General features: G+C 42.0%; 2 protein-coding genes across 2 annotated transcripts; both read right to left on the bottom strand.

The window, feature by feature from the left end:
* Nucleotides 1–9,082: 9,082 nt before the first annotated feature.
* On the bottom strand, nucleotides 9,083–19,822 carry LOC146317210 (E3 ubiquitin-protein ligase RNF31). Its single transcript, XM_084733055.1, is given in 19 exon segments — nucleotides 9,083–9,461; nucleotides 11,279–11,447; nucleotides 11,789–11,882; nucleotides 11,974–12,040; nucleotides 12,116–12,229; nucleotides 13,228–13,346; nucleotides 13,707–13,818; nucleotides 13,901–13,990; nucleotides 14,313–14,411; nucleotides 16,015–16,197; nucleotides 16,309–16,491; nucleotides 16,655–16,848; nucleotides 16,956–17,084; nucleotides 17,177–17,264; nucleotides 17,347–17,487; nucleotides 17,700–17,866; nucleotides 18,103–18,168; nucleotides 18,516–18,606; nucleotides 19,664–19,822. Coding segments are annotated over 19 exon segments (2,277 nt in total). The 5' UTR covers nucleotides 19,709–19,822; the 3' UTR covers nucleotides 9,083–9,335.
* A 1,093-nt stretch (nucleotides 19,823–20,915) lies between these two features.
* Nucleotides 20,916–24,391, bottom strand: c12h7orf25 (chromosome 12 C7orf25 homolog). Its single transcript, XM_084733177.1, has 2 exons — nucleotides 24,236–24,391; nucleotides 20,916–22,369 (listed from the first exon to the last, which is right to left on the bottom strand). The coding sequence occupies exon 2, from the start codon at nucleotides 22,352–22,354 to the stop codon at nucleotides 21,098–21,100; it is 1,257 nt and encodes a 418-aa protein (XP_084589303.1). The 5' UTR covers nucleotides 22,355–22,369; nucleotides 24,236–24,391; the 3' UTR covers nucleotides 20,916–21,097.
* Between the last annotated feature and the right edge of the window lie 1,718 nt (nucleotides 24,392–26,109).

The raw sequence follows: 26,109 nt of genomic DNA, 5'->3' as shown, positions 1-26,109 counted from the left end.
AGCGTGTCATAGTACAGTGTGTCATGGTATAGCGTGTCATAGTATAGCGTGTCATACTACAGTGTGTCATAGTATAGCATGTCATAGTATAGCATGTCATATTATAGCGTGTCATAGTACAGTGTGTCATACTATAGCATGTAATAGTACAGTGTGTCATAGTACAGCGTGTCATAGTATAGCGTGTCACATTACAGCATGTCATAGTATAGCATGTCATAGTACAGCGTGTCATAGTATAGCATGTCATAGTATAGCATGTCATATTACATTGTTTCATAGTATAACATGTCATAGTATAGTGTTTCACAGTATAGCATGTCATGGTACAGTGTGTCATAGAATAGCGTGTCATAGAATAGCGTGTCATAGTATAGTGTGTCATAGTACAGTGTGTCATAGTATAGTGTGTCATAGTATAGCGTGTCATAGTATAGCGTGTCATAGTACAGTGTGTCATAGTATAGCATATCATGGTATAGCGTGTCATAGTATAGCATGTCATTGTACATTGTTTCATAGTATAACATGTCATAGTATAGTGTTTCACAGAATACCGTGTCATAGTACGGAATGTCATAGTATAGCATGTCATAGTATAGCATGTCATAGTACATTGTTTCATAGTATAGCGTGTCATAGTACAGTGTAACATAGTATAGCATGTCATGGTACAGTGTGTCATAGAATAGCGTGTCATAGTATAGCGTGTCATAGTACAGCGTCTCATAGTATAGCATGTCATAGTACAGCGTGTCATAGTATAGCATGTCATAGTATAGCGTGTCATAGTACAGCGTGTCATACTATAGCATGTCATACTACAGCGTGTCATAGTATAGCATGTCATAGTATAGCGTGTCATAGTATGGCGTGTCTCAGTACAGTGTGTCATAGACTAGTATGTCATAGTACAGTGTATCATAGTACGGAATGTCATAGTATGGCATGTTATAGTATAGTGTGTCATAGTACAGTGTGTCATAGAATAGGAGGTCATAGTATAGCATGTCAAAGTATAGTGTGTCATAGAATAGGGCGTCATAGTTTAGCGTGTCATAGTACGGAATGTCATAGTATAGCGTGTCATAGTACAGTGTGTCATAGTATAGCGTGTCATAGTACAGTGTGTCATAGTACAGTGTGTCATAGTATAGCGTGTCATAGTATAGCGTGTCATAGTACAGTCTGTCATAAAATAGCGTGTCATAGTACAGAATGTCATACTATAGCATGTCATAGTACAGAGTGTCATAGAATAGCGTGTCATAGTATAGTGTGTCATAGTACAGTGTGTCATAGTATAGTGTGTCATAAAATAGCGTGTCATAGTACAGTGTGTCATAAAATAGCGTGTCATAGCACCGAATGTCATAGTATAGCATGTCATAGTATAGCGTGTCATAGTATAGCATGTCAAAGAATTGCGTGTCATAGTACGAAATGTCATAGTATAGCGTGTCATTGTACAGTGTGTCATAAAATAGCGTGTCATAGCACGGAATATCATACTATAGCATGTCATAGTATAGCGTGTCATAGTATAGCGTGTCATATTACGTAATGTCATAGAGTAGCGTGTCATAGAGTAGCGTGTCATAGTATAGCGTGTCATAGTACAGCGTGTCAAAATACAGAGTGTCATAGTATAGCATGTCATAGTACAGCGTGTCATAGTATAGCATGTCATAGTATAGCGTGTCATAGTACAGTGTGTCATAGTATAGCGTGTCATAGTATAGCATGTCATACTACAGTGTGTCATAGTATAGCATGTCATATTATAGCGTGTTATAGTACAGTGTGCCATACTATAGCATGTCATAGTACAGTGTGTCATAATACAGCATGTCATAGTATGGCATGTCATAGTACAGCGTGTCTTAGTATAGCATGACATAGTACAGCGTGTCATAGTATAGCATGTCATATTACAGTGTGTCATAGTATAGCGTGTCATAGTATAGCGTGTCATACTACAGTGTGTCATAGTATAGCCTGTCATATTATAGCGTGTCATAGTACAGTGTGTCATAGTATAGCCTGTCATAGTATAGCATGTCATAGTATAGAGTGTCATAGAATAGCGTGTCATAGTATAGTGTGTTATAGTATAGCGTGTCATAGTATAGCGTGTCATAGTATAGCGTGTCATAGTACAGTGTGTCATAGTACAGTGTGTCATAGTATAGCATGTCATAGTATAGCATGTCATAGTATAGCGTGTCATAGTATAGCATATCATTGTACATTGTTTCATAGTATATCATGTCATAGTATAGTGTGTCATAGTATAGTGTGTCATAAAATAGTGTGTCATAGTATAGCATGTCATAGTACGGAATGTCACAGAATAGCGTGTCATAGTACGGAATGTCATAGTATAGCGTGTCATAGTACAGTGTGACATACTATATCATGTCATAGTATAGTGTGTCATAGTACAGTGTGTCATAGAATAGCGTGTCATAGAATGGCGTGTCATAGAATACCGTGTCATAGTATAGCTTGTCATAGTACAGTGTATCATACTATAGCCTGTCATAGTATAGTGTGTCATAAAATAGTGTGTCATAGTATAGCATGTCATAGTACGGAATGTCATAGTATAGCGTGTCATAGTACAGTGTGTCATAGTATAGCGTGTCATAGTATAGCGTGTCATAGTATAGCGTGTTATATTACAGTGTGTCATAGTATAGCGTGTCATGGTATAGCATGTCATATTATAGCGTGTCATAGTACAGTGTGTCATACTACAGCATGTCATACTACAGTATGTCATAGTACAGCATGTCATAGTATAGCATGTCATACTACAGTGTGTTATACTATAGCATGTCATAGTACAGTGTGTCATAGTACAGTGTGTCCTACTATAGCATGTCATAGTACAGTGTGTCATACTATAGCATGTCATAGTACATTCTGTCATAGTATAGCGTGTCATAATATAGCGTGTCATAGTATAGCGTGTCATAGTACGGAATTTCATAGTATAGCGTGTCATAGTATAGTGTGTCATAGAATAGCGTGTCATATTACAGTGTGTCATAGAATAGTGTGTCATAGTACGGAATGTCATAGTATAGCATGTCATAGCATAGCATGTCATAGCATACAGTGTCATAGTACAGTGTGTCATGCTATAGCATGTCATAGTACAGTGTGTCATAGTATAGCATGTCATAGTAGAGCATGTCATAGTACAGTGTATCATAGTATAGCGTGTCATAGTATAGCATGTCATAGTACAGTGTGTCATAGTATAGCGTGTCATTGTACAGTGTGTCATAATATAGCATGTCATAGTATAGCGTGTCATAGTATAACATGTCATAGTATACCGTGACATAGTATAGCGTGTCATAGAATAGCGTGTCATAGAATAGCGTGTCATAGTATAGCATGTCATAGAATAGCGTGACATAGTACAGCGTGTCATAGTACGGAATGTCATAGTATAGCGTGTCATACTATAGCATGTCATAGTATAGCGTGTCAAAGTACATTGTGTCATACTATAGCATGTCATAGTACAGTGTGTCATAGTATAGCATGTCATAGTATAGTGTGTCATAATAGTGTGTCCTACTATAGCATGTCATAGTACAGTGTGTTATACTATAGCATGTCATTGTACATTGTGTCATAGTAGAGCATGTCATACTATAGCGTGTCATAGTATAGCGTGTCATAGTGTGTCATAAAACAGCGTTTCATAAAATAACGTGTCACAGTATAGCGTGTCTTACAATAGCGTGTCATAGAATAGTGTGTCATAAAATGGCTTGTCATAGTACGGAATGTCATAGTACAGTGTGTCATAGAATAGTGTGTCATAGTACAGTGTGTCATAGAATAGTGTGTCATAGTACAGTGTGTCATAAAATAGCGTGTCATAGTACGGAATGTCATAGTATAGCATGTCATAGTATAGTGTGTCATAGAATAGTGTGTCATAGAATAGCGTGTCATAGTATAGCATGTCATAGTACAGCGTGTCATAGTATAGCATGTCATAGTACAGCGTGTCATGGTATAGCGTCTCATAGTATAGCGTGTCATACTACAGTGTGTCATAGTATAGCATGTCATAGTATAGCATGTCATATTATAGCATGTCATAGTACAGTGTGTCATGGTATAGCGTGTCATAGTATAGCGTGTCATACTACAGTGTGTCATAGTATAGCATGTCATAGTATAGCATGTCATATTATAGCGTGTCATAGTACAGTGTGTCATACTTTAGCATGTCATAGTACAGCGTGTCATAGTACAGCGTGTCATAGTATAGCGTGTGACAGTATAGCGTGTCACAGTACAGCATGTCATAGTATAGCATGTCATAGTACAGCGTGTCATAGTATAGCATGTCATAGTATAGCATGTCATAGTACAGAGTGTCATAGAATAGCGTGTCATAGTATAGTGTGTCATAGTACAGTGTGTCATAGTATAGTGTGTCATAGTATAGCATGTCATAGTATAGCGTGTCATAGTACAGTGTGTCATAGTATAGCATATCATGGTATAGCGTGTCATAGTATAGCATGTCATTGTACATTGTTTCATAGTATAACATGTCATTGTATAGCGTTTCACAGAATAGCGTGTCATAGTACGGAATGTCATAGTATAGCGTGTCATAGTACAGTGTGACATAGTATAGCATGTCATGGTACAGTGTGTCATAGAATGGCGTGTCATAGAATATCGTGTCATAGTATAGCTTGTCATAGTACAGTGTGTCATAGTATAGCATGTCATATTATAGCGTGTCATAGTACAGTGTGTCATACTATAGCATGTCATAGTACAGTGTGTCATAATACAGCATGTCATAGTATGGCATGTCATAGTCCAGCGTGTCTTAGTATAGCATGACATACTACAGCGTGTCATAGTATAGCATGTCATATTACAGTGTGTCATAGTATAGCGTGTCATAGTATAGCGTGTCATAGTATAGCGTGTCATACTACAGTGTGTCATAGTATAGCCTGTCATATTATAGTGTGTCATAGTACAGTGTGTCATAGTATGGCCTGTCATAGTATAGCATGTCATAGTATAGAGTGTCATAGAATAGCGTGTCATAGTATAGTGTGTTATAGTACAGTGTGTCATAGTATAGCGTGTCATAGTATAGCGTGTCATAGTACAGTGTGTCATAGTATAGCATGTCATAGTATAGCATGTCATAGTATAGCGTGTCATAGTATAGCTTATCATTGTACATTGTTTCATAGTATAACATGTCATAGTATAGTGTGTCATAGTATAGTGTGTCATAAAATAGTGTGTCATAGTATAGCATGTCATAGTACGGAATGTCACAGAATAGCGTGTCATAGTACGGAATGTCATAGTATAGCGTGTCATAGTACAGTGTGACATACTATATCATGTCATAGTATAGTGTGTCATAGTACAGTGTGTCATAGAATAGCGTGTCATAGAATGGCGTGTCATAGAATACCGTGTCATAGTATAGCTTGTCATAGTACAGTGTATCATACTATAGCCTGTCATAGTATAGTGTGTCATAAAATAGTGTGTCATAGTATAGCATGTCATAGTACGGAATGTCATAGTATAGTGTGTCATAGTACAGTGTGTCATAGAATAGCGTGTCATAGAATAGCGTGTCATAGAATGGCGTGTCATAGAATACCGTGTCATAGTATAGCTTGTCATAGTACAGTGTGTCATAATATAGCATGTCATAGTATAGCGTGTCATAGTATAACATGTCATAGTATACCGTGACATAGTATAGCGTGTCATAGAATAGCGTGTCATAGTATAGCATGTCATAGAATAGCGTGACATAGTACAGCGTGTCATAGTACGGAATGTCATAGTATAGCGTGTCATAGTACAGTGTGTCATACTATAGCATGTCATAGTATAGCGTGTCACAGTACAGTGTGTCATACTATAGCATGTCATAGTACAGTGTGTCATAGTATAGCATGTCATAGTATAGTGTGTCATAATAGTGTGTCCTACTATAGCATGTCATAGTACAGTGGGTTATACTATAGCATGTCATTGTACATTGTGTCATAGTAGAGCATGTCATACTATAGCGTGTCATAGTATAGCGTGTCATAGTGTGTCATAAAATAGCGTTTCATAAAATAGCGTGTCATAGTATAGCGTGTCTTACAATAGCGTGTCATAGAATAGTGTGTCATAAAATGGCTTGTCATAGTACGGAATGTCATAGTACAGTGTGTCATAGTATAGCGTGTCATAGTACAGTGTGTCATAGAATAGTGTCTCATAGTACAGTGCGTCATAAAATAGCGTGTCATAGTACGGAATGTCATAGTATAGCATGTCATAGTATAGTGTGTCATAGAATAGGCTGTCATAGAATAGGGTGTCATAGAATAGCGTGTCATAGTACGGAATGTCATAGTATAGTGTGTCATAGAATAGCGTGTCATATTACGGAATGTCATAGAATAGCGTGTCATAGTATAGCATGTCATAGTACAGCGTGTCATAGTATAGCATGTCATAGTACAGCGTGTCATGGTATAGCGTGTCATGGTATAGCGTGTCATAGTATAACGTGTCATACTACAGTGTGTCATAGTATAGCATGTCATAGTATAGCATGTCATATTATAGCATGTCATAGTATAGCATGTCATAGTACAGTGTGTCATGGTATAGCGTGTCATAGTATAGCGTGTCATACTACAGTGTGTCATAGTATAGCATGTCATAGTATAGCATGTCATATTATAGCGTGTCATAGTACAGTGTGTCATACTATAGCATGTCATAGTACAGCGTGTCATAGTACAGCGTGTTATAGTATAGCGTGTCACAGTATAGCGTGTCACAGTACAGCATGTCATAGTATAGCAAGTCATAGTACAGCGTGTCATAGTATAGCATGTCATAGTATAGCATGTCATAGTACAGAGTGTCATAGAATAGCGTGTCATAGTATAGTGTGTCATAGTACAGTGTGTCATAGTATAGTGTGTCATAGTATAGCATGTCATAGTATAGCGTGTCATAGTACAGTGTGTCATAGTATAGCATATCATGGTATAGCGTGTCATAGTATAGCATGTCATTGTACATTGTTTCATAGTATAACATGTCATAGTATAGTGTTTCACAGAATAGCGTGTCATAGTACGGAATGTCATAGTATAGCGTGTCATAGTACAGTGTGACATAGTATAGCATGTCATGGTACAGTGTGTCATAGAATGGCGTGTCATAGAACATCGTGTCATAGTATAGCTTGTCATAGTACAGTGTGTCATAGTATAGCATGTCATAGTATAGTGTGTCATAGTACAGTGTGTCATACTATAGCATGTCATAGTACAGTGTGTCATAGTATAGCATGTCATAGTATACTGGGACATAGTATAGCGTGTCATAGTATAGCGTGTTGTATTACAGTGTGTCATAGTATACGTGTCCTAGTATACTGGGACATAGTATAGCATGTCATATTATAGCGTGTCTTAGTACAGTGTATCATACTACAGCATGTCATACTACAGTGTGTCCTAGTTTAGCATGTCATACTATAGCGTGTCATAGTACAGTGTGTCATACTATAGCATGTCATAGTATAGCGTGTCATAGTATAACATGTCATAGTATAGAGTGTCCTACTAAAGCATGTCATAGTATAGCGTGTCAAAGTATAGCATGTCATAGTATAATGTGTCATAATAGTGTGTCCTACTATAGCATGTCATAGTACAGTGTGTTATACTATAGCATGTCATAGTACAGTGTGTCAAAGTATAGCATGTCATAGTATAATGTGTCATAATAGTGTGTCCTACTATAGCATGTCATAGTACAGTGTGTTATACTATAGCATGTCATAGTACATTGTGTCATAGTAGAGTATGTCATACTATAGCGTGTCATAGTATAGCGTGTCATAGTACAGTGTGTCATAGTGTGTCATAAAATAGTGTTTCATAAAATAGCGCGTCATAGTTTAGCGTGTCTTACAATAGTGTGTCATAGTATAGCATGTCATTGTACATTGTTTCATAGTATAACATGTCATAGTATAGTGTTTCACAGAATAGCGTGTCATAGTACGGAATGTCATAGTATAGCGTGTCATAGTACAGTGTGACATAGTATAGCATGTCATAGTACAGTGTGTCATAGAATAGTGTGTCATAAAATAGTGTGTCATTGTATAGCATGTCATAGTACGGAATGTCATAGTATAGCGTGTCATAGTACAGCGTGTCATAGTATAGCGTGTCATAGTATAGCGTGTTATATTACAGTGTGTCATAGTATAGCGTGTCATAGTATAGCATGTCATAGTATAGCGTGTCATAGTACGGAATGTCATAGTATAGTGTGTCATAGCATGGTATGTTAAAGTATAGTGTCATAGTATGGTATGTCATAGTACAATGTGTCATACTGTGGTATAGTGTGTCTATGACACGCTGTACAATCACACACTATACTATGACATACCATACTATGACATACAATACTATGACACACTATACTATGACATACAATACTATGACACACTATACTATGACATACAATACTATGACACATTATACTATGATATACAATACTATGGCACACTGTACCACAATATGACATGCTATGCTATATTTGTCCATTTTGTATTCTGAATGTGGCTTGGCAATACTGTAAACTAAACTATAAACTATAAACTAAACGTAACAAATGTGTATCATTTTGAAACAGGTAGGTCATATTGGAAACAAAATAGAAGAAGTTAAAATGTATTTCAGATATTTATTCATTTTAATAGATTTATTCAAACAGTTAAAGTGCAGAAGGAACTAAAGCAGACGATACTGATTTTCCTGCTAACACATGCTAACAGGTGCTCACACTGACCAAAACAGAAGAGGATACTGAAATACTGATTAGCATCGTTAGCTCGTTAAGGTGAAGATCAGTCCAGCTCTGATTGGCTGCTACATCCATGTTTGGTCCCTTTTCTTTCTTCTATTGAATTCTGGTCACTTCTTTGGCTGTTTCCACAGCAACTAATGGGCCTATCAGGAGCCACTTGAAACAGCAGACTGATGATGTCACTGAGATTGAGACAGGTGAGTCTCATTAGTTTTCTTTAGTTCAGTCCAGAAGAGTTAACCACACCCCTGTTTGTGATGCCACTAAACACCTGTCATGACATCACTGATGGGTGTGGAAAGAAGTAGACTTGGTTTCAAAACTTCCACTTTCAAATAGAAGTTAATGGTTACTATGGTGACATGGAATGCTGCCTCCTCATTGGCTGCCATGTATGGAGTGGGCGGAGTCAGTCAGTCAGTGAGCAGCAGATGAGGAGGCGGAGCTCCAGGAGCTGCAGGAGTCAGAGCGCAGAGGGCATCGTTGAGTTTGAGTGGAGAGCGTTGATGCTTCCTCAGAGGAACACTATTGGTCAGAGTCTGAAGAGACACACAGAATCCTGCGCTGTGATTGGAGGTGGTGAGTTAAGGACGATTATCAGCTGGATTTAACTTAATTAATCCTTTAATGACGTTACAGTCCATTAAACTGTGTCATTAAAGGCTCAATTAAGGTATTACACAGTGTGGTGATTCATCAATCCATCAATAAATCACTGAATTTTTGCTTCAATTCAAAATGTGAAATTTATACAAAACAAATTAGGTAGGATCTAATTCTTTTATTTTCTGAGTGTAAGGGGATTTTTCCCCCTGCAAACACATTTTTACCCATCAACTAAAGCGTTGAACCATATATAAAACCCTTCATTAACCCCAAATATTTACCCTGAATGTGCTCCTTAGGTGGGAAAAGTATCTTTGTAATATAAACTGACTTCACCAATTTTCAGGCGTTTTTACCCCTTAAAACATCTTAATTGGAAACAGTCATGAACTAGACTACGTTAAGGAGTTTTTAAAGGGTTTTCTGTATTTATTATTTGTCCAGATGCGATAAACCAGTTAAATCAGAATTCAATGAACATCTCATTTACTATCAGCTAAAAAGAGACTTAATGAGAACCTTCATAACACCTTAAACACATCTTTCATAGGTTTGTCAAATATTTCATATTCAGGTGGAACTTAAGGGGAAAGTCATGAAGCCCTTAAATTCTTTTAGGGCATTGTAGGAAAGTCTACTGTTCTCTATTCTATTCTGTTATTATGTCCATGTAGGACTGTGTGTTTTCTGAGTTTGGGTCTCGTGCACTTTAAGATAGTTGATGATGTCATAACTTTCTGTATGGAAGAAGTTCATGCTGCGTATGGTTCATGGCGGAGCAGTAGTGGATACCAGCTGTGTGCGAAAGGAAGTCAAACTCCCTTTTAGATAATGTTGGATTATCTACTGTTAATACAAATATTACCTGATTTTTGTTTTGCTACTTATGTTTTTATATTCTGAGTTTCATACCTTTAATATCTTTATGAGTGTTTTTGCTTAAATGGCGATTATTTGATATTCATGCGTGTAAACATGTTTCTGTTGTAATCGCGGCAACTCGCCATGCGGATGTTTCAATCCTGCAGTCGCACTTTTACGCCACAAGAGGGTCCTGTTGACCACAGAACTGTTCATTCTTGCCAGTAACTGAGTGAATCTCCTGTGTATTTAATGGATAAATAAAATATAGTTTGTCATGTATAAACCAGATTTCTTAACTGTAATTCAGCCAGTCTATTTTATTTAATTATTTCAGATAAATATTAATATGTTGCAAAGCATATATGAAACTATGTTATTGAAGACTAATACTGTGATTTTATTTTTTCTGTTTTCTTTAGAACCCCCCCCACACACACACACACACACACACACAAATACACCTCCCTGCCTGTGTATCCACCTGGAAATGTTCCTGCCTGTCCTTTAATAGTCCAACTAATGTTCAGTAAAGTTTATTTGGACTGAACTCTCTGTGTCCTTAAAGGAGCTATCAAGCAGCCTCCCAGAGTCACTAACTCTATCACAGGCATTACTGGGCTGTGACAGGTGAAGAGGCAGACAGGTGTGACATGTAACAAAGTTCACCAGCTAAATAATCTATCTAAATAATAATGGTTAAATAATCTCCGGCCTCAGTATTCGGCTCCACAGCGTTATAATTTAATTTATTTTTTTTTTAAATTAAGGGTTTGGTTTTACAAATTAAAGGATAAATGAAGGATCTGACTTCAGGGGGAGTTAAGGGTTAATAAAGGTGAGTGCGAGGCTACTGTGTCACATTTATGATGATGATGATGTCACTAACCAGGCGGAGTCGGTGTGCATACAGTGGCTCTGGTTCGTCTGGTTTCCTGGTTGGCACGGTGACATGCCATCGCTGTAACTCTGCCATCATCTCTGCTGAGCTGAAGAGGACAGCTGGGTCGCCATGGCAACGGTTAATGAGCTCCACCAAACGCTCCTTATAGTGCAACCTGTCAGGAGAGACAAGACAGACCTGTACAGGTAATCTCTTAATATTTAACACATTCAGACTGGGAGCAGTGGCCTTGTCGCACAAAGTATATCTTTTTTCAACCTGTCTAATGTACATTTCTGTCTGTACATTAATATTTGTACGTGTATATTTGTAACTGAATATTTGTGTGTGTGTGTATTTGTGCCTTGTATTGTTTGTGTGTGTGTTGCCTGCAGGGGGACTACAGATGTAAATGATCATTTGTTTCTTTTGATCACTGATCATTCCTGATGTTATTACTGACACTGATGAACTCTGTCCTGTCAGATAAACACATTCAGTCATTTTAAATCTTACTGGCAGAATCCTCTGTATTCAGCTGCTGCAGGTCGTCCACACGGCTCCTCCCGTCTGCTGCCGTCATCTCTGAGCTCCAGAACCAAACACACACCTGAAGATCAACACACACACACACACACACCCATCAAACTGGCAAACTGGGAGAGAATGGATTCAAACTGAGAGACGACAGAGAGACTTACCTGCCTGATTGGTGGCAGGTGAATTGCCATTGGCTGGTTCCAACCAGGTAGGAGGCACTCTGTAAAACTGAGAGACATCACTGTCATTATCAGTCCTGTCGACAGATCAACTGCACACACCTGAACTGTCAGGTGTTCTTACCTGCAGCAGCAGGTGTAGGCGGGGCACGCTCCAGTCTCTCAGATGGTACAGACAGTCTCTGGGGTGGTGGGCATGGAGACCTTTGGTCACACAGTCAGCAGAGAATCCACAGGCCTGAGGACAGAAGACTCAGCATGAGACATTAAGACCACAGACGGTAAATAATGATGGCCACTGCATCTCCAAAAATCAGTCCAAAATATCTCTGATATAAGCACCACCATCTTGTTCTGCTGACTTCATCTGAAGCGCAAGTCTGTGCAGTACTGATCAGGGTGGAGATTACAGCAGAAACAGTAGAAAGTGACAGCAGAAAGAGTAGATGACAGTAGACGAGATGTAGATGTGCTAGTAAAGTAAAGTAGATGACAGTAAGTGTGACAGTAGATGACAGTAGATGACAGTAGATGTGACAGTGGATGACAGTAGATGTGACAGTGGATGACAGTAGATGACAGTAGATGTGACAGTGGATGACAGTAGGTGTGACAGTAGATGACAGTAGATGTGACAGTGGATGACAGTAGATGTGACAGTGGATGACAGTAGATGACAGTAGATGTGACAGTGGATGACAGTAGATGACAGTAGATGTGACAGTGGATGACAGTAGGTGTGACAGTAGATGACAGTAGATGACAGTAGATGTGACAGTGGATGACAGTAGATGACAGTAGATGTGACAGTGGATGACAGTAGGTGTGACAGTAGATGACAGTAGATGACAGTAGATGTGACAGTGGATGACAGTAGATGTGACAGTGGATGACAGTAGATGACAGTAATTGTGACAGTGGATGACAGTAGATGTGACAGTGGATGACAGTAGATGACAGTAGATGTGACAGTGGATGACAGTAGATGTGACAGTGGATGACAGTAGATGACAGTAATTGTGACAGTGGATGACAGTAGATGTGACAGTGGATGACAGTAGATGACAGTAGATGTGACAGTGGATGACAGTAGATGTGACAGTGGATGACAGTAGATGTGACAGTGGATGACAGTAGATGTGACAGTAGATGACAGTAGATGTGACAGTAGATGTGACAGTGGATGACAGTAGATGACAGTAGATGTGACAGTAGATGACAGTAGATGAGACTCACAGCTCCAGGGGTGAATGTCTGACTGCAGCCTCCACAGAACTGATGTTGACACTGACTGCAGGTGAAGTGAAGACATCCTCCTTTAGACAGACCGAAGACAAACTGACAGTTGGGACACTCTGAGGACACAGACACACACACACACACACACACACACACACACACACACAGTAGAGTCACACAGTAGAAGACCACAGTAAAGGCAGACACACACACACAGTCTAAACAGTAGGGCTGGCCGTGGGGGCAGTGTTGGGGATAACACTGTAAACGTAACTGTCCATTCTTAATGTAAACCTTAATGTTTTTAATAATGCAACAAGTTAGACGATTCCCTCCTTTCTGAAAATCTTTTTCTTGTGTGTTTGTACTGACAAGATTCATTCTTTGTGCCCCTGGACTGTTGTGTTTCAGGTCCTGCTGGTGTGTTTGTACCAGTGTTGTTCTGCAGGGTAGAGGTGTTGTTGGTGTGTCTGTACCGATGCTGTTGTAGCTCAGCAGAGTGGAAGGGGTAGTGTTGTGATCCGGTTGGTTCTGCTGCTGCCAGACTCTGAATTGTTGACAGGACCGTCCCTGATGTTGAGGAGACCACTGCAGACACACAAACACACAGACTGAGCTCAGGTTCACAACACACACACAGGGACTGTATGTGCGTGTGCGTGTCCCTTACAGGTGCTCTGCACTGACAGCAGGTGCTCTTCTTACAGCTGGGACAGTCCATCCTCAATCTGTCAGCTTCATGAAGCATCCCAAACGAACACTGAAACACACACATTTACATCTCCATGACAACAGGACTACCTGTCTGAAGGTGTGTCTTTAACCGATGATGGTAAAACTGTGGATAAACACATTTCTCTTCCTATAACACACACACACACAGACACACACACAGACACACACACTTTAAAAACATCTGTTTCTCTGCTCTCCTGCACACACATCAGGTCAGAGGAGGGTCGTCACAGATCACCTTTGGCAAGACGTCACTGCGACCCATTTGTAGGCAGGTTGTTATAAAAAGTGATTGAAGAACAAATCAGAATGTCCAAAAGTGACAAAGATCCACCTGAGGTTCTTACATGAGCACACCAGCGGAAGTTGGGCATGTCCTGCAGAGCTCGATCTCTGAGTTTCCTCTGGAACAGTTCATGGATCTCAAGAGGCAGAAAGTGACGGATCTGTACACAATCATCAATCCATCAATAAAATAATAAATATCAGTCAAATAAACTAACACTGAACCAAAGACAGAATCAGGAGTAGAAGACATGAGGGTCAACAAAGTCCAGCAGATGGACAGCAGTTAGCTTTGTGCTAACTTAGCTTCATGCTAACATCAGTGTTTAGCTTTATTATCTCTAAATTCACAGCAACTCACAGTCTAGTTGTTACATAGTTGTATACAGTATCTAACAAATGTGAGAACACCCCTGGGTGAAAATGTCCAAATGGGGCCCAACTGGCCATTTTCCCTCCCTGGTGTCATGTGACTCGTTAGTGTTTCAAGGTCTCAGGAGTGAATGGGGGGCAGGTGTGTTAAATTTTGGTGTTATCGCTCTCACACACTCATGCTGGTCACTGGAAGTTCAACATGGCACCTCATGGCAAAGAACTCTCTGGGTTCGCTAGGGTCGACCAAAGAAGTAGAGTGCACGTACTCAGCGTCATATCCAGAGGTTGTCTTTGGAAAATAGACCTACGAGTGCTGAAGGGGTGGGGGGTCAGCCTGTCAGTGCTCAGACCAAACACCACACACTGCATCATGTTGGTCTGCGTGGCTGTCGTCCCAGAAGGGAGCCTCTTCTAAAGATGATGCTCATGAAAACCAAACAGTTTGCTAAAGACAAGCAGACTAAGGACATGGATTACTGGAACCATGTCCTGTGGTCTGATGAGACCAAGATAAACTTATTTTGGTTCAGATGGTGTCGAGCGTGTGTGGCGGCAACCAGGTGAGGAGCACAAAGACAAGTGTGTCTTGCCTACAGTCAAGCATGGTGGTGGGAGTGTCATGGTCTGGGGCTGCATGATGGCTGCTGTCTCTGGGGAGCTACAGTTCATTGAGGGAACCATGAATGCCAACATGTGACATGAAGCAGAGCATGACCCCCCCCCTTCAGAAACTGGGCTGCAGGGCAGTATTCCAACATGATAACGACCACAAACACACCTCCAAGACGACCACTGCCTTGCTAAAGAAGCTGAGGGTGAAGGTGATGGACTGGCTGTCTCCAGAACTAAACCCTATTGAGCATCTGTGGGGCATCTTCAAACAGAAGGTGGAGGAGCGCAAGGTCTCTAACATCCACCAGCTCCGTGATGTCATCATGGAGGAGTGGAGGAGGATTCCAGTACCAACCTGTGAAGCTCTGGTGAACTCCACGCCCAAGAGGGTAAAGGCAGTGCTGGAGAATAATGGTGGCTACACAAAATATTGACACTTTGGGCCTAATTTGGACATTTTCACCCAGGGGAGTTCTTACTTTTGTTGCCAGCAGTTTACACAATAATGGCTGTGTGTTGAGTTATTTTGAGGGGACAGTAAATTTACACTGTTATACAAGCTGACTACTTTACATTGTATCAAAGTGTCATTTCTTCAGTGTTGTTCCATGAAAAGATATAATTAAATATTTGCAGAAATGTGAGGGGTGTACTCACTTTTGTGAGATACTGTAAATATTTGTAGCCGCTCACTGCAGCTCAGTCTAAGCTAACGTTAGCATGTTAATATCTGGGCTGTTTTACACCTTTATGTCCAGGTGACCTCAACCCCCTCACCTGTGTGTCCAACAAGTTGAAGTAGTCCATGGCGTCCTCCATTCCACGCTGACCTCTGATGTCAGGTTTACCACACTGTGGACAAACCAGCTGATCAATGCTCTTCTCTTTAATGGCCGACGAGAAAAACGTCTTAAAACACGTCTGACACATGAAACACGCGCAGTGAGTCATGGTGATGATCTACAGTAAAGACAGACAGAGAAGAAGAACTGAGCAGTGAGTCATGGTGATGATCTACAGTAAATGCAGACAGAGAAGAAGACATCTGCTCTCTGATTGGCTGAGTCTCACCTTGCTGAAGGACACCTGCTCCTGACAGATGGGGCAGCTGTGAGTCAAAAACTTGAGGGCTGATGGGAAATCTCTGTTGAGTTGGACCGCCTCCATGACATCAGTGTGGGTGAAGCTCCGCCCCTCCATGTTCATCAAAGACAGGAAGATGGCGGCCCGGTCCGGTGGAAGACAGGACGCCATCTGAAAGAGGAAGAGGAGGAGCTGAGACCCTCAGTTTGGGCTGTCCCAGAGGAAATCGATTAACAGACAAAATGATTTACAGATTGATCGATAATGAAAATAAGCGTCACAGGAAGGACTTGGTCCAAACATGGAGGACAGGGATGGACCCAGTGGTTCTCACCTGGACGTGGTCCAACGACTGATGTCTCTCAGTGCTTCGGTCCTGAATAGGTCCAGCTGCTGCTCCAGACCCTGGAACCAGAACCTGACTGTCTCTGGCTGTCTCTGATTGGACGGTCCGTACAGGTGATGGACGCTGCTGGTCCAGACTCAGAGCTCCAAACATCCTGCTGAGAGGATCTGCAGGAGGGACACCTGCAGGAGGGACACCTGCAGGAGGGACACCTGCAGGAACATCACATGGTTCCTACATCAGTCTGCTCACAAGATGTGAGGATGATCACATTATGCTGCGGTCTCACCTGAGGAGGAGGAGGAGTTCAGGAAGGGGTTGTTGGAGGATGAAGGAGGAGCACTGAAGTCGATCCCCAACAGCTCCTCAGTATACGACCTCCCCACCTTCACCTCCCTACTCTGCTCCCACTGGCTGGCTGCAGCAGAGGGGGTGTGGATTCATGAGGTCATTGATGTCAACATGTTAACAGGTAGAAGAGTCATCACATGATCATCACACAGAGTTTACCTTTATGTCCAGACAGATGAGTGGGGGTGAGGGAGACATGACGGCTGTGAGAGGAGGAGGAGGAGGAGGAGGAGGAGGAGGAGGAGTGCTGGATGCTGCAGGAGGAGAAAACAACCATATAACAACTCAGGAGGAGTTATTGATGATGACCAGTAATCACTGATAACCACCAACAGGACAGGATGAACTCACTGTGACACCTGGACACCTGCAGGGGGCAGGGCTTGTACCACAGGCCTGGCATAGAGGGGCGTGTCCTTCTGGAAGGCCCGCCTCATCTCTGACACAAGTAGTGACAGGTTGGACACACCCTGACAGGAAGTGGCATCATCAACACCTTCACCACACAGGTGAGTATCACCTGCAGATGGGTAACCAGCTAACCAACCAGATAACGAGCCTGCTGTCTAACAACTAACTAACCATCATAACCACCCAGTAACAGGTGAAACAACCAGTTAACAAACCAGATAAACTAAGGTTACTCACCTCAGTATGTCCAAGCATGCTCAGTGTGTCTTACCTGTGTCCAGGTGTCCAGTATGTCCAGACTGATGTTGCCGGAGGCGTCGACACAGGGAGAGGACGGGTTAATAACCATGGAGACAGAGGGACAGACGTAACAGCGAGGTCGTGACACGGGGTGGGTCTCATGGAGCCAGATGCACACTGGGATATTATAATGACCACCTGGAGACACAAAGGAAGTCATAGAGTCAACAAGACGAGAAGACACGAGACACACCGGGTCAGACCTGTCTGAGTCTGTCTTTAGACAGAGATATTGATCTGGTTTGATCACAGATCAGTCTGACATGCTTTTATGTGATGATGAGTTTTATCTCATCCAATCAGCTGTTAGATGACAGCTCATCATTCACGGCGATGTTAAACTAACAAGATGGCCAACAGTGATAATATCTCACCTTCATAGTGAACAGGAACAGTCCCGGCCAGGTAGACCAGCTTCTTCTTCTCTTTATTTGGAAAACCTGTCATGAAGACGATATTTATCTGTCATTAAAGGGACATTTCAGGTTTCTGTATCCATCATCAGTGTATTGAGTTCAGTAGCTCACCTGTACGCCATGTTTAGTATATAGAAACCACTGTTATATAAAACAAATATCACTCTCTACAAACCAACCAAACTCCATTCAAAAAACATTCATTTTATCTCACATATCTCAGGACTTGTTGGGCTGCTGCCTCCATCTGTTAGTTTGTTTGTGTTACTGTGAGACTTCACTGTTTTAAAGGGTTAATTCAGATTCTCTGAAATCACAGACAGCAAACAGTCGTCTGAACCAATGAAACATTAGAAACAGTTTCTACTCACAGTAAAAATCCACATAGAGACGAAGATCAGAAAACACAGAACGAACCCGCTGAAGATCAGACAGAGTCTCTGCTGGATAACTGTAGTGACACTGAGGAAGAGGAGGAGGAGCAGGAGGGGAGACAAGAGGTAAGGACAGGAGAGAGGAGAGGAGAGGAGGAGGGGAGACGAGAGATAAGGACAGGAGAGAGGAGAGGAGAGGAGAGGAGAGGGGGAGGGGAGACAAGAGGTAAGGACAGGAGAGAGGAGAGGAGAGGAGGAGGGGAGACAAGAGATAAGGACAGGAGAGAGGAGAGGAGGAGGGGAGACGAGATAAGGGCAGGAGAGAGGAGAGGAGAGCAGGAGGGGAGACAAGAGATAAGGACAGAGGAGAGGAGAGGAGGAGGGGAGACGAGATAAGGGCAGGAGAGAGGAGAGGAGAGCAGGAGGGGAGACAAGAGATAAGGACAGGAGAGAGGAGAGGAGAGGAGACGAGAGATAAGGACAGGAGAGAGGAGAGGAGAGGAGAGGAGAGGAGAGGAGAGGAGGGGAGACAAGAGATAAGGACAGGAGAGAGGAGAGGAGAGGAGAGGAGAGGAGAGGAGAGGAGGAGGAAGAGGAGAGGAGACAAGAAATAAGGACAGAAGAAAGAAAGAGGAGAGGAGAAGAGAGGAGAGGAGAGGAGAGGAGAGGAGAGGAGAGGAGAGGAGAGGAGAGGAGAGGAGAGGAGGAGGAAGAGGAAGAGGAAGAGGAAGAGGAAGAGGGGAGTTAGGAGACATTAGCTCATGTTGTTCTGGTCTTGTCTTAAAGGGAACCCCAGACTTGTGGAAGATCTCGCGTGAGTTGATGATTCTCATCCTTACCTGACGTTTCTCAGTCTACGCAGCTGTTTTCAGTCGTATTTCTGAACCACAGCCACAGACTCGTCACGAAGCATCGTTGATTTTTACAATGAGCAAAGTGAAGACGCAACATGTGCAAATCTCGCGAGACTTTCACGTCCTCTAGGGCTCCCTTCTAAACACGACCTGTTGTTTGTAGCATTAAGCTAACCCTCTGTGGCTAACAGCCGGTTAGTAGCAGCAGGTGCAGTTAAACAGTGAAACTCTGAGTAGTTTGTTGGTTTAAACTAAGAAAGTTTGATTTGAATGTTGAAGTTCTGTTTTTACCTCCGTAAGAGTCCGCAGCTCCGCCTCTCCTGCAACTCTGCACATTTCATCCCAAACTGCACAAACACTATTTACATCCACCTGCTAACAGCTAACGGCTAACGGACTGCAGAGCGGTTTCAACACGACACACCCACATCCGCCCACAGCTTTTTCACATTAAAAGCATGGAGATACATCTGTCAAATCATTTGAAAAGTCACATATGTTTCATTACTTGCATTTCGAAAAACTTAATATTATTTCGTAACTTATTGAGTATCCTGTTTAATTTTCTGACACATGAAGGTCTCTGAGCTGTTAATAACCTGGATTAAGGATCACAGGATGGTTTAAAATTTATTTAAAATAAGTGTGATACAAACATTTATTATAAACATCATTTATTTTTATTTTACTTTTTTATATTTTTACTTAATTCAATGTAAAATTGTATACATTTATTATGTATGTGGGATTAAGTAGGTGAACTGATGCAGATATTTTAGGCAATGTCAGTTTTGTTTTCTTTTCTTTTTCTCAGTATTTTGGTGCTCGGTACGTTGCAACAACAATCAACTGTCTGTGTGCTGTGTTTACAAACAGCTCTGATAAATCTACTGATTGTACCTTTAATCAGCTGGACTGAGAACAGCAGGGATGAGCTGAGCTGAATGATGGTTTCCATGGTAACGAGCATTCATTCCTGTGATGGTGTTCTTATGGTCAGCCATCACAGCTGGATTACAGCAGGAGGTTTTTCTCCTCTCAGCTGCAACAATTAATCGTTTCATCAATTAATCGGTTAGTCGATCAACAGAAACTGAATCAGCTGTTCAGATAACAGATCAATGGTTTCAGTCAAACATCGTCTGGTTGTTAAATGTGTGGATTTCGGGCAGTCGATCAAAGTCTGTTGGACATTTGAAGACGTCACTTTGACAAACTGGTGATCATTTTTACTTTTTAAAAAGTGATTAATCATGAAAATCACTGGGTCTCAGCAGGCAGCAGCACGTGTGAGTATTCATCCTCCCAGCAGCCACTGGTTCAACTCTCACCTGCAGCCCAGGTGCTGCATGTCATCTTCTCTCTCTCCACTCACTTTCCTGTCACATCTCCAGCTGTCACTAAGAAAAGTGAAGGCAAAGGCAAAACAAATCACGAAATTAATTGTTAATGAAAATAATGATAAGTTGCAGCCATACTTTAGTCTGTACAATCTGAACACATCACAACGACCTCATGTGACAGATGACAGGTGAACAGGAAGTGGCTGAGAAACTTTATTGATCTTTGAAACAAACAGAGGAGTCAGCTGGTTCTTATTTACATGAACTCAGGAACATTGATTAATTGATTGATTATTGATACACCTATTTATCATCAGCTGACAGACTCTTACTCCCATCAGGCCGCGCACCAGGAGTCTCTGTCTCGGGTGGGCATGGCCTGTCAGATGGGTGTGGCCCGCCACTCCTTGCCCTCGGTCAGAGCACGGGGTTGGTGGATGAACACGCTGTATCGGACGCCTTGATTGGCCGCAGCCCTGATGAAGCGGCTATTGGCCGTCATGGTAACGGCTCTCAGTGAGTCTCCGGTGCCGAAGATCATGAGCGAGCGTTGGTTGACTTTGGCACTGGGCGTGAGCTGCAGCGTGCGCTCCGACGGCTGGTCATCCACTATGTGGAGGCGGGTGAGCAGCGCCTGAGCGCGCTCCTTCTCGCCCGGTCCACCCAGCGTGTCCAGGATGACCTGGAAATCATGGACGGCGGCGCGGCAGGCAAACAGCTCCTTCCCCTGCATGAAGGCGTCGAGCTGCGGCAGCACCTGTAGGCGGCGCTCCTGAGCCGCCTGCTCCGTCAGCACCGCCTCCCTGAAGGTGAAGTGACAACGGCCGTGACTCAGCGACGACACGTACGTGATGAGTGTGGTGATGTCCAGATTGACACGCTGACACTCCTCCACCTGCACTTGAGCAGGAAACGCCAGGCTGGCCACCACGGTGCCGCGGTCGACCCGTGTCAGCTCCGACTCCTCCTCCTCTGACTCTTCCTCGTCCTCGTTCTCCTCTGCCGGCTCCTCCTCCTCCTGCTGCTCCTCCTCGTCTCCTCCCTCGTCCTCCATCGCCACAGCATTGACAGCGACGATGTCTCCGCGGACAGAGATGCCCATGTCCCGGAGCCGGTCGGCCATGGGGCAGGACACGCCGTTGTAGAAGGCGAAGACGATGTGAGGGTGGCGGTACTGGACGGGCTGCTGGCGGCTGGCCTGAAGGAAGTCCTCCGCTTGCCGGATGATGCTCTTGTCACCATACTGGCCCCGCCCCTGCCAGATGTTGTGCAGAGCCTCTGCCTTCCTGCCCACTGCCTTCACCCAGGTGTGTCCACCATTCGCAACCACGTCCACGACCAGTGTCTGCCGGCTGCCAGTGGCATCCTGATAGGTGAAGACATGCAGCAGAGCAACCACACCCTGCAGACTCTCAGCTGACTCCACGATGGCGGTCAGGTGAGTCAGGTTGGTGCTGTGTAGGTGAGACTCTTTGACCTGCAGCTCACCGGACTCGACCCGCCGCAGAAAACGCAGCTCCGCCCGCAGTTTACCACACAGCTTCTGATGACCCTCCACACCTGGACACAGCTGCTCTGCCCGCTGCAGCAACACCTGAGCCGAGCTGATCCTCTGCTGCAACGTCACCTGGAGGGACATGATGCTGCATTATACCTGAGGACAGACAGGTGAGAGAGAGAAACAGACAGGTGAGAGACAGACAGACGGATCAGAGGCAGACGGGTGAGATATGTCAACACATGAAACCCTTAACTATAATCTGGAGGGACATGATGTTGCATCAGACCTGAGGACAGGCAGACAAACTGGTGAGACAGTCAGGTGAGAAACAGGTGAGGTTGATACATCATTGGTATTGGCCAATAAAGGCTTTAAAGGGACATTTCACCCTAAAATCAAAACTCCATATTCCTCCTGTTCCCAGTAGAGCTGTGTATCCATCATGATGGTTTTAGTGTGAGCTGCAGACTTCTGGAGGAAGTCGCCGTACAGATGAATCCTAATTTTTTGTAAAGAGAACTTGGCTTTGAATTTTTAAATGTTTTTCTTTGCCAGAAGCAACACAGGCCTCGTGTCATCCGGTCTCATTATACTGTAGAGAAGACAGACGTATCTACGGCCGATATCCCAAACTCACACCAAAACTTTGTGGATGGACAGATGGCACTTCAGGGAAGAGGAGGCATGTGGAGTTTTGATTTTAGAGTGAAACGTCCCATTAAGATCCATTCTAATCATTCCAACCAATTAGTGAAGAACAAAAAGAAAAGAACCTGTCAGAAGCAGAAGAAGAAGTTTTCTTACTCTGCCTGGTGAAGGTGAACATTTTGAAAAGCACTGTATTTAATTTTGAAAAATATTGTCTTATTTTGAAAAGCATTCTATTTGATTTTGATAAGCATAATAAATTATTTGGAAGAATTTATATTTTATTTTTTAAAAGCGCTGCATCTTATTTTGAAATGCATTTATATTTTAGTTTGAAAAGCATGGTGATTTATTTAGAAACATTTTTATTTTATCTTGAAAAGAACTGTATTTTATTTTTAAAAAATCATTATGCATTATGTTCTGTAGAAAACAGAAACCATGTCCACTGATGCTGATACAGGTGTGACAGGCCGATATCAGGGCAATTATATCAGCTGACTGATATCTGTCTTACTCTAAAAACATGTGCTTGTATCGACAATCTCACAAAATGAGTTTGGCAGATTGTTGATGTCTGCAAAAATCACATATGTTGTGTTTCTAATGAACATTTGTCAGTGTCCAGTTTATTAGGAACAGCAGCTGAACTTGGGTTTGTCTGAAGGTTCTGTTTCACAGACAATGTGAATATTTTCTGGTTCCTTTCCTCGTCTCTGACAGTAAACTGAATATCTTTGAGTTGTGGACAAAAAGAGACATTTGAGGACGACATCTTGATCAACATTTTATGAACCAAATAACTAATTGATTAGTGGAGTAATTATTGCCAGATTGACCACTGGTTAAAAAGTAGGTCTGTATTGTGACAGGATGAATTAACTGGTTCATCAAGAAAATAGTAGAAGGATTAATTGACAATGAAAAAAATCCTAAGTTTGTGATTAATGTGATTCAGCTGTTTAACCTCAGTAACAGTTTGTTTCTCGCTCTCTCTCCCTCCCTCACACACACACACACACACACACACACACACACACACACACACACACACACACACAGTGATCCTGTGCTGTGTTTCATCAGTAAAAGTTGCTGTTTTTTGACTGGACTTTGGTGTCAATGAACATTTCATTTTCAACTGTAAACTGTTCAGTTAATAAACCGTCACGACTTTATTTAAAGACACAGATGTGTTCTGACAGCTGTTAGCTCTGATGCTAACTCTGTTTTCAATCTGACGTCACACTGCTACCTCCAGCTGGTTAGCTGTTAGCTTAGCTTCAGCCAGTCAGTCTGACGTTAAGGTCGTATTATTGCTCCTTGAAAAGATTTTAAAACGTCCAGAAAACAAACATGACGTAAACTTACGACAGTAGTGACGTGTGGTTCGTCTTCAGATGGTAGCGAACTGTAATGCTAATGCTAACTGACAGCGTCTTCTTCTTCGTCTTCTACTTCTTCTTCTACTGTTCAGTTGGCAGGAAGAACTTCTTCTTCTTTTCGTTTTATGGCGGATGGCAACCAGCTTTCAGGTGCATGACTGCCCCCCCCCCCCGTGGACCAGAGGTAAGAAATCTTTTAATCAGATTCTTTTCTTTCACAAAACGGATTAAACCCCTAAAGCCGAAGGTAAATATATATTTTTAAAGCTTTGTCAAGAAGAACAACATGAGGCCTCCTTTTTCTTCTTTGACCTCCTTAGTGCTGCAGCATCGCCCCCTGCTGGACATCATCCACCAGACTGCTGTTTTTCATCTTCTCTGTTCATCATCATCATCATCATCATCATCATCATCATCATTCATCTGATACATATTTGATTAAAAATAGATATACTAGATCTGTATCAGACCTACAGTTTGAAGCATCTGACAGCATTGACAGAGTTACTGTTACATTACTGAAACATTACTACTGCTTCTACCCTTATACTTATATCCTTTATAATAATTATTTGACTATTTGTTTTGCTGAAAGACTAAATGAAAGAAAATCATAAATAGACTAAAACCTGTTAGAAAATAACATTTAAGAATAAATAAATAAAAATATGGTATTACGTTTGAAATTTAAAAATCGGCATCTTTACTTTTTGTCCGTCTGTGGTTCAATTTAAAAAAAGTTTCTTATTTAAGGTGTGTTGCCCATTTTTCTGCACAAAACAGCAGCTTTTTAAAAAGACCAACACCACACATTTAGCTTCTGTCGTCTCCAGTAACTATGTACATTATGCATGTACTGTACTTCAGCAGAATTTTGAATTACATCCATTTTATGCTTATTTGTAGCTATAGTTCTACTGAACTTTTTACTCCAGTACATTTACCTGACAGGTACAGTTACTAGTTACTGACAGGGAACATTTTAATGCACAGTGGTTACTTTTACTTTTCATACTGATAACAGCTGGTTCTGTCACTCCAACAACCTCCTTCTCTTGTACTGAGCTGGTACAACTTATTCAAGGTGAACTGAACCTCACCTGGAAAGTGGATGAGATCAGGTGTCTGCAGCAGGAGGTGGGGACAAAAGACTGCGGTCAAGTCAGACACTTTCCAGCAGCCTTCAGAAAACATATAACATTTTTAACCATTTTATTCATGAACTACACCATACTGTCCCTGCTCATTTAATAAATACACACTACATAGTTTACACAGTCATTCATATATGTACATGTGTGTGTGTGTGTGTATCTAAACCAATAATCTGAGTATTTGTAATTAGTTACATCTCTTCTCTTCCTGATTCTCCTCGTTCATACAGCTGCTCATGGTCTCTGAGACCTTAGTGCTCCATTGATCCACCTGACTGCAGACTGGACACAGACAAGAACAACAGACGGATCTTTGGTTCCAGCTTCCTGACTGCAGATCCAGAGTGAGCTGTGATTGGCTGTTTGGATTTAAATATCTAAATTAATTATTATCACAATAAATCTGCGCTTTGATTTGTCTTCTTGATTTAAAGTTTCCCTGTCATCGCTCAGCGATCACTGCTCCCCCAGCAGGTCTGTAGCTCTGCTCTGATTGGTCGACTTGGTGCCTTCATCCAAAGACAAATTTTCATGATTGACAGCTGAGCTGTGTGTGGGTGGAGCATTGATACCACAGCTCCGCCCCCGATCACTACTGCTCAGACTCTGGCTCCAAATTATGTCACCAGAACAAGATGGCGGTGCTTGTTTATGTCCATGGGTACACACAGGTTTTTTCAGGTCTTTCAGAATAAAAGCATTCTGA

This window comes from Lutjanus erythropterus, chromosome 12, assembly GCF_056507025.1.
Source record: "Lutjanus erythropterus isolate fLutEry1 chromosome 12, fLutEry1.hap2, whole genome shotgun sequence".
In the NCBI taxonomy this organism is placed as follows: domain Eukaryota; kingdom Metazoa; phylum Chordata; class Actinopteri; order Lutjaniformes; family Lutjanidae; genus Lutjanus; species Lutjanus erythropterus.
The sequence above is the reverse complement of the archived record's forward strand: the minus strand, read 5'-3'. Positions and strand labels throughout refer to the sequence as shown.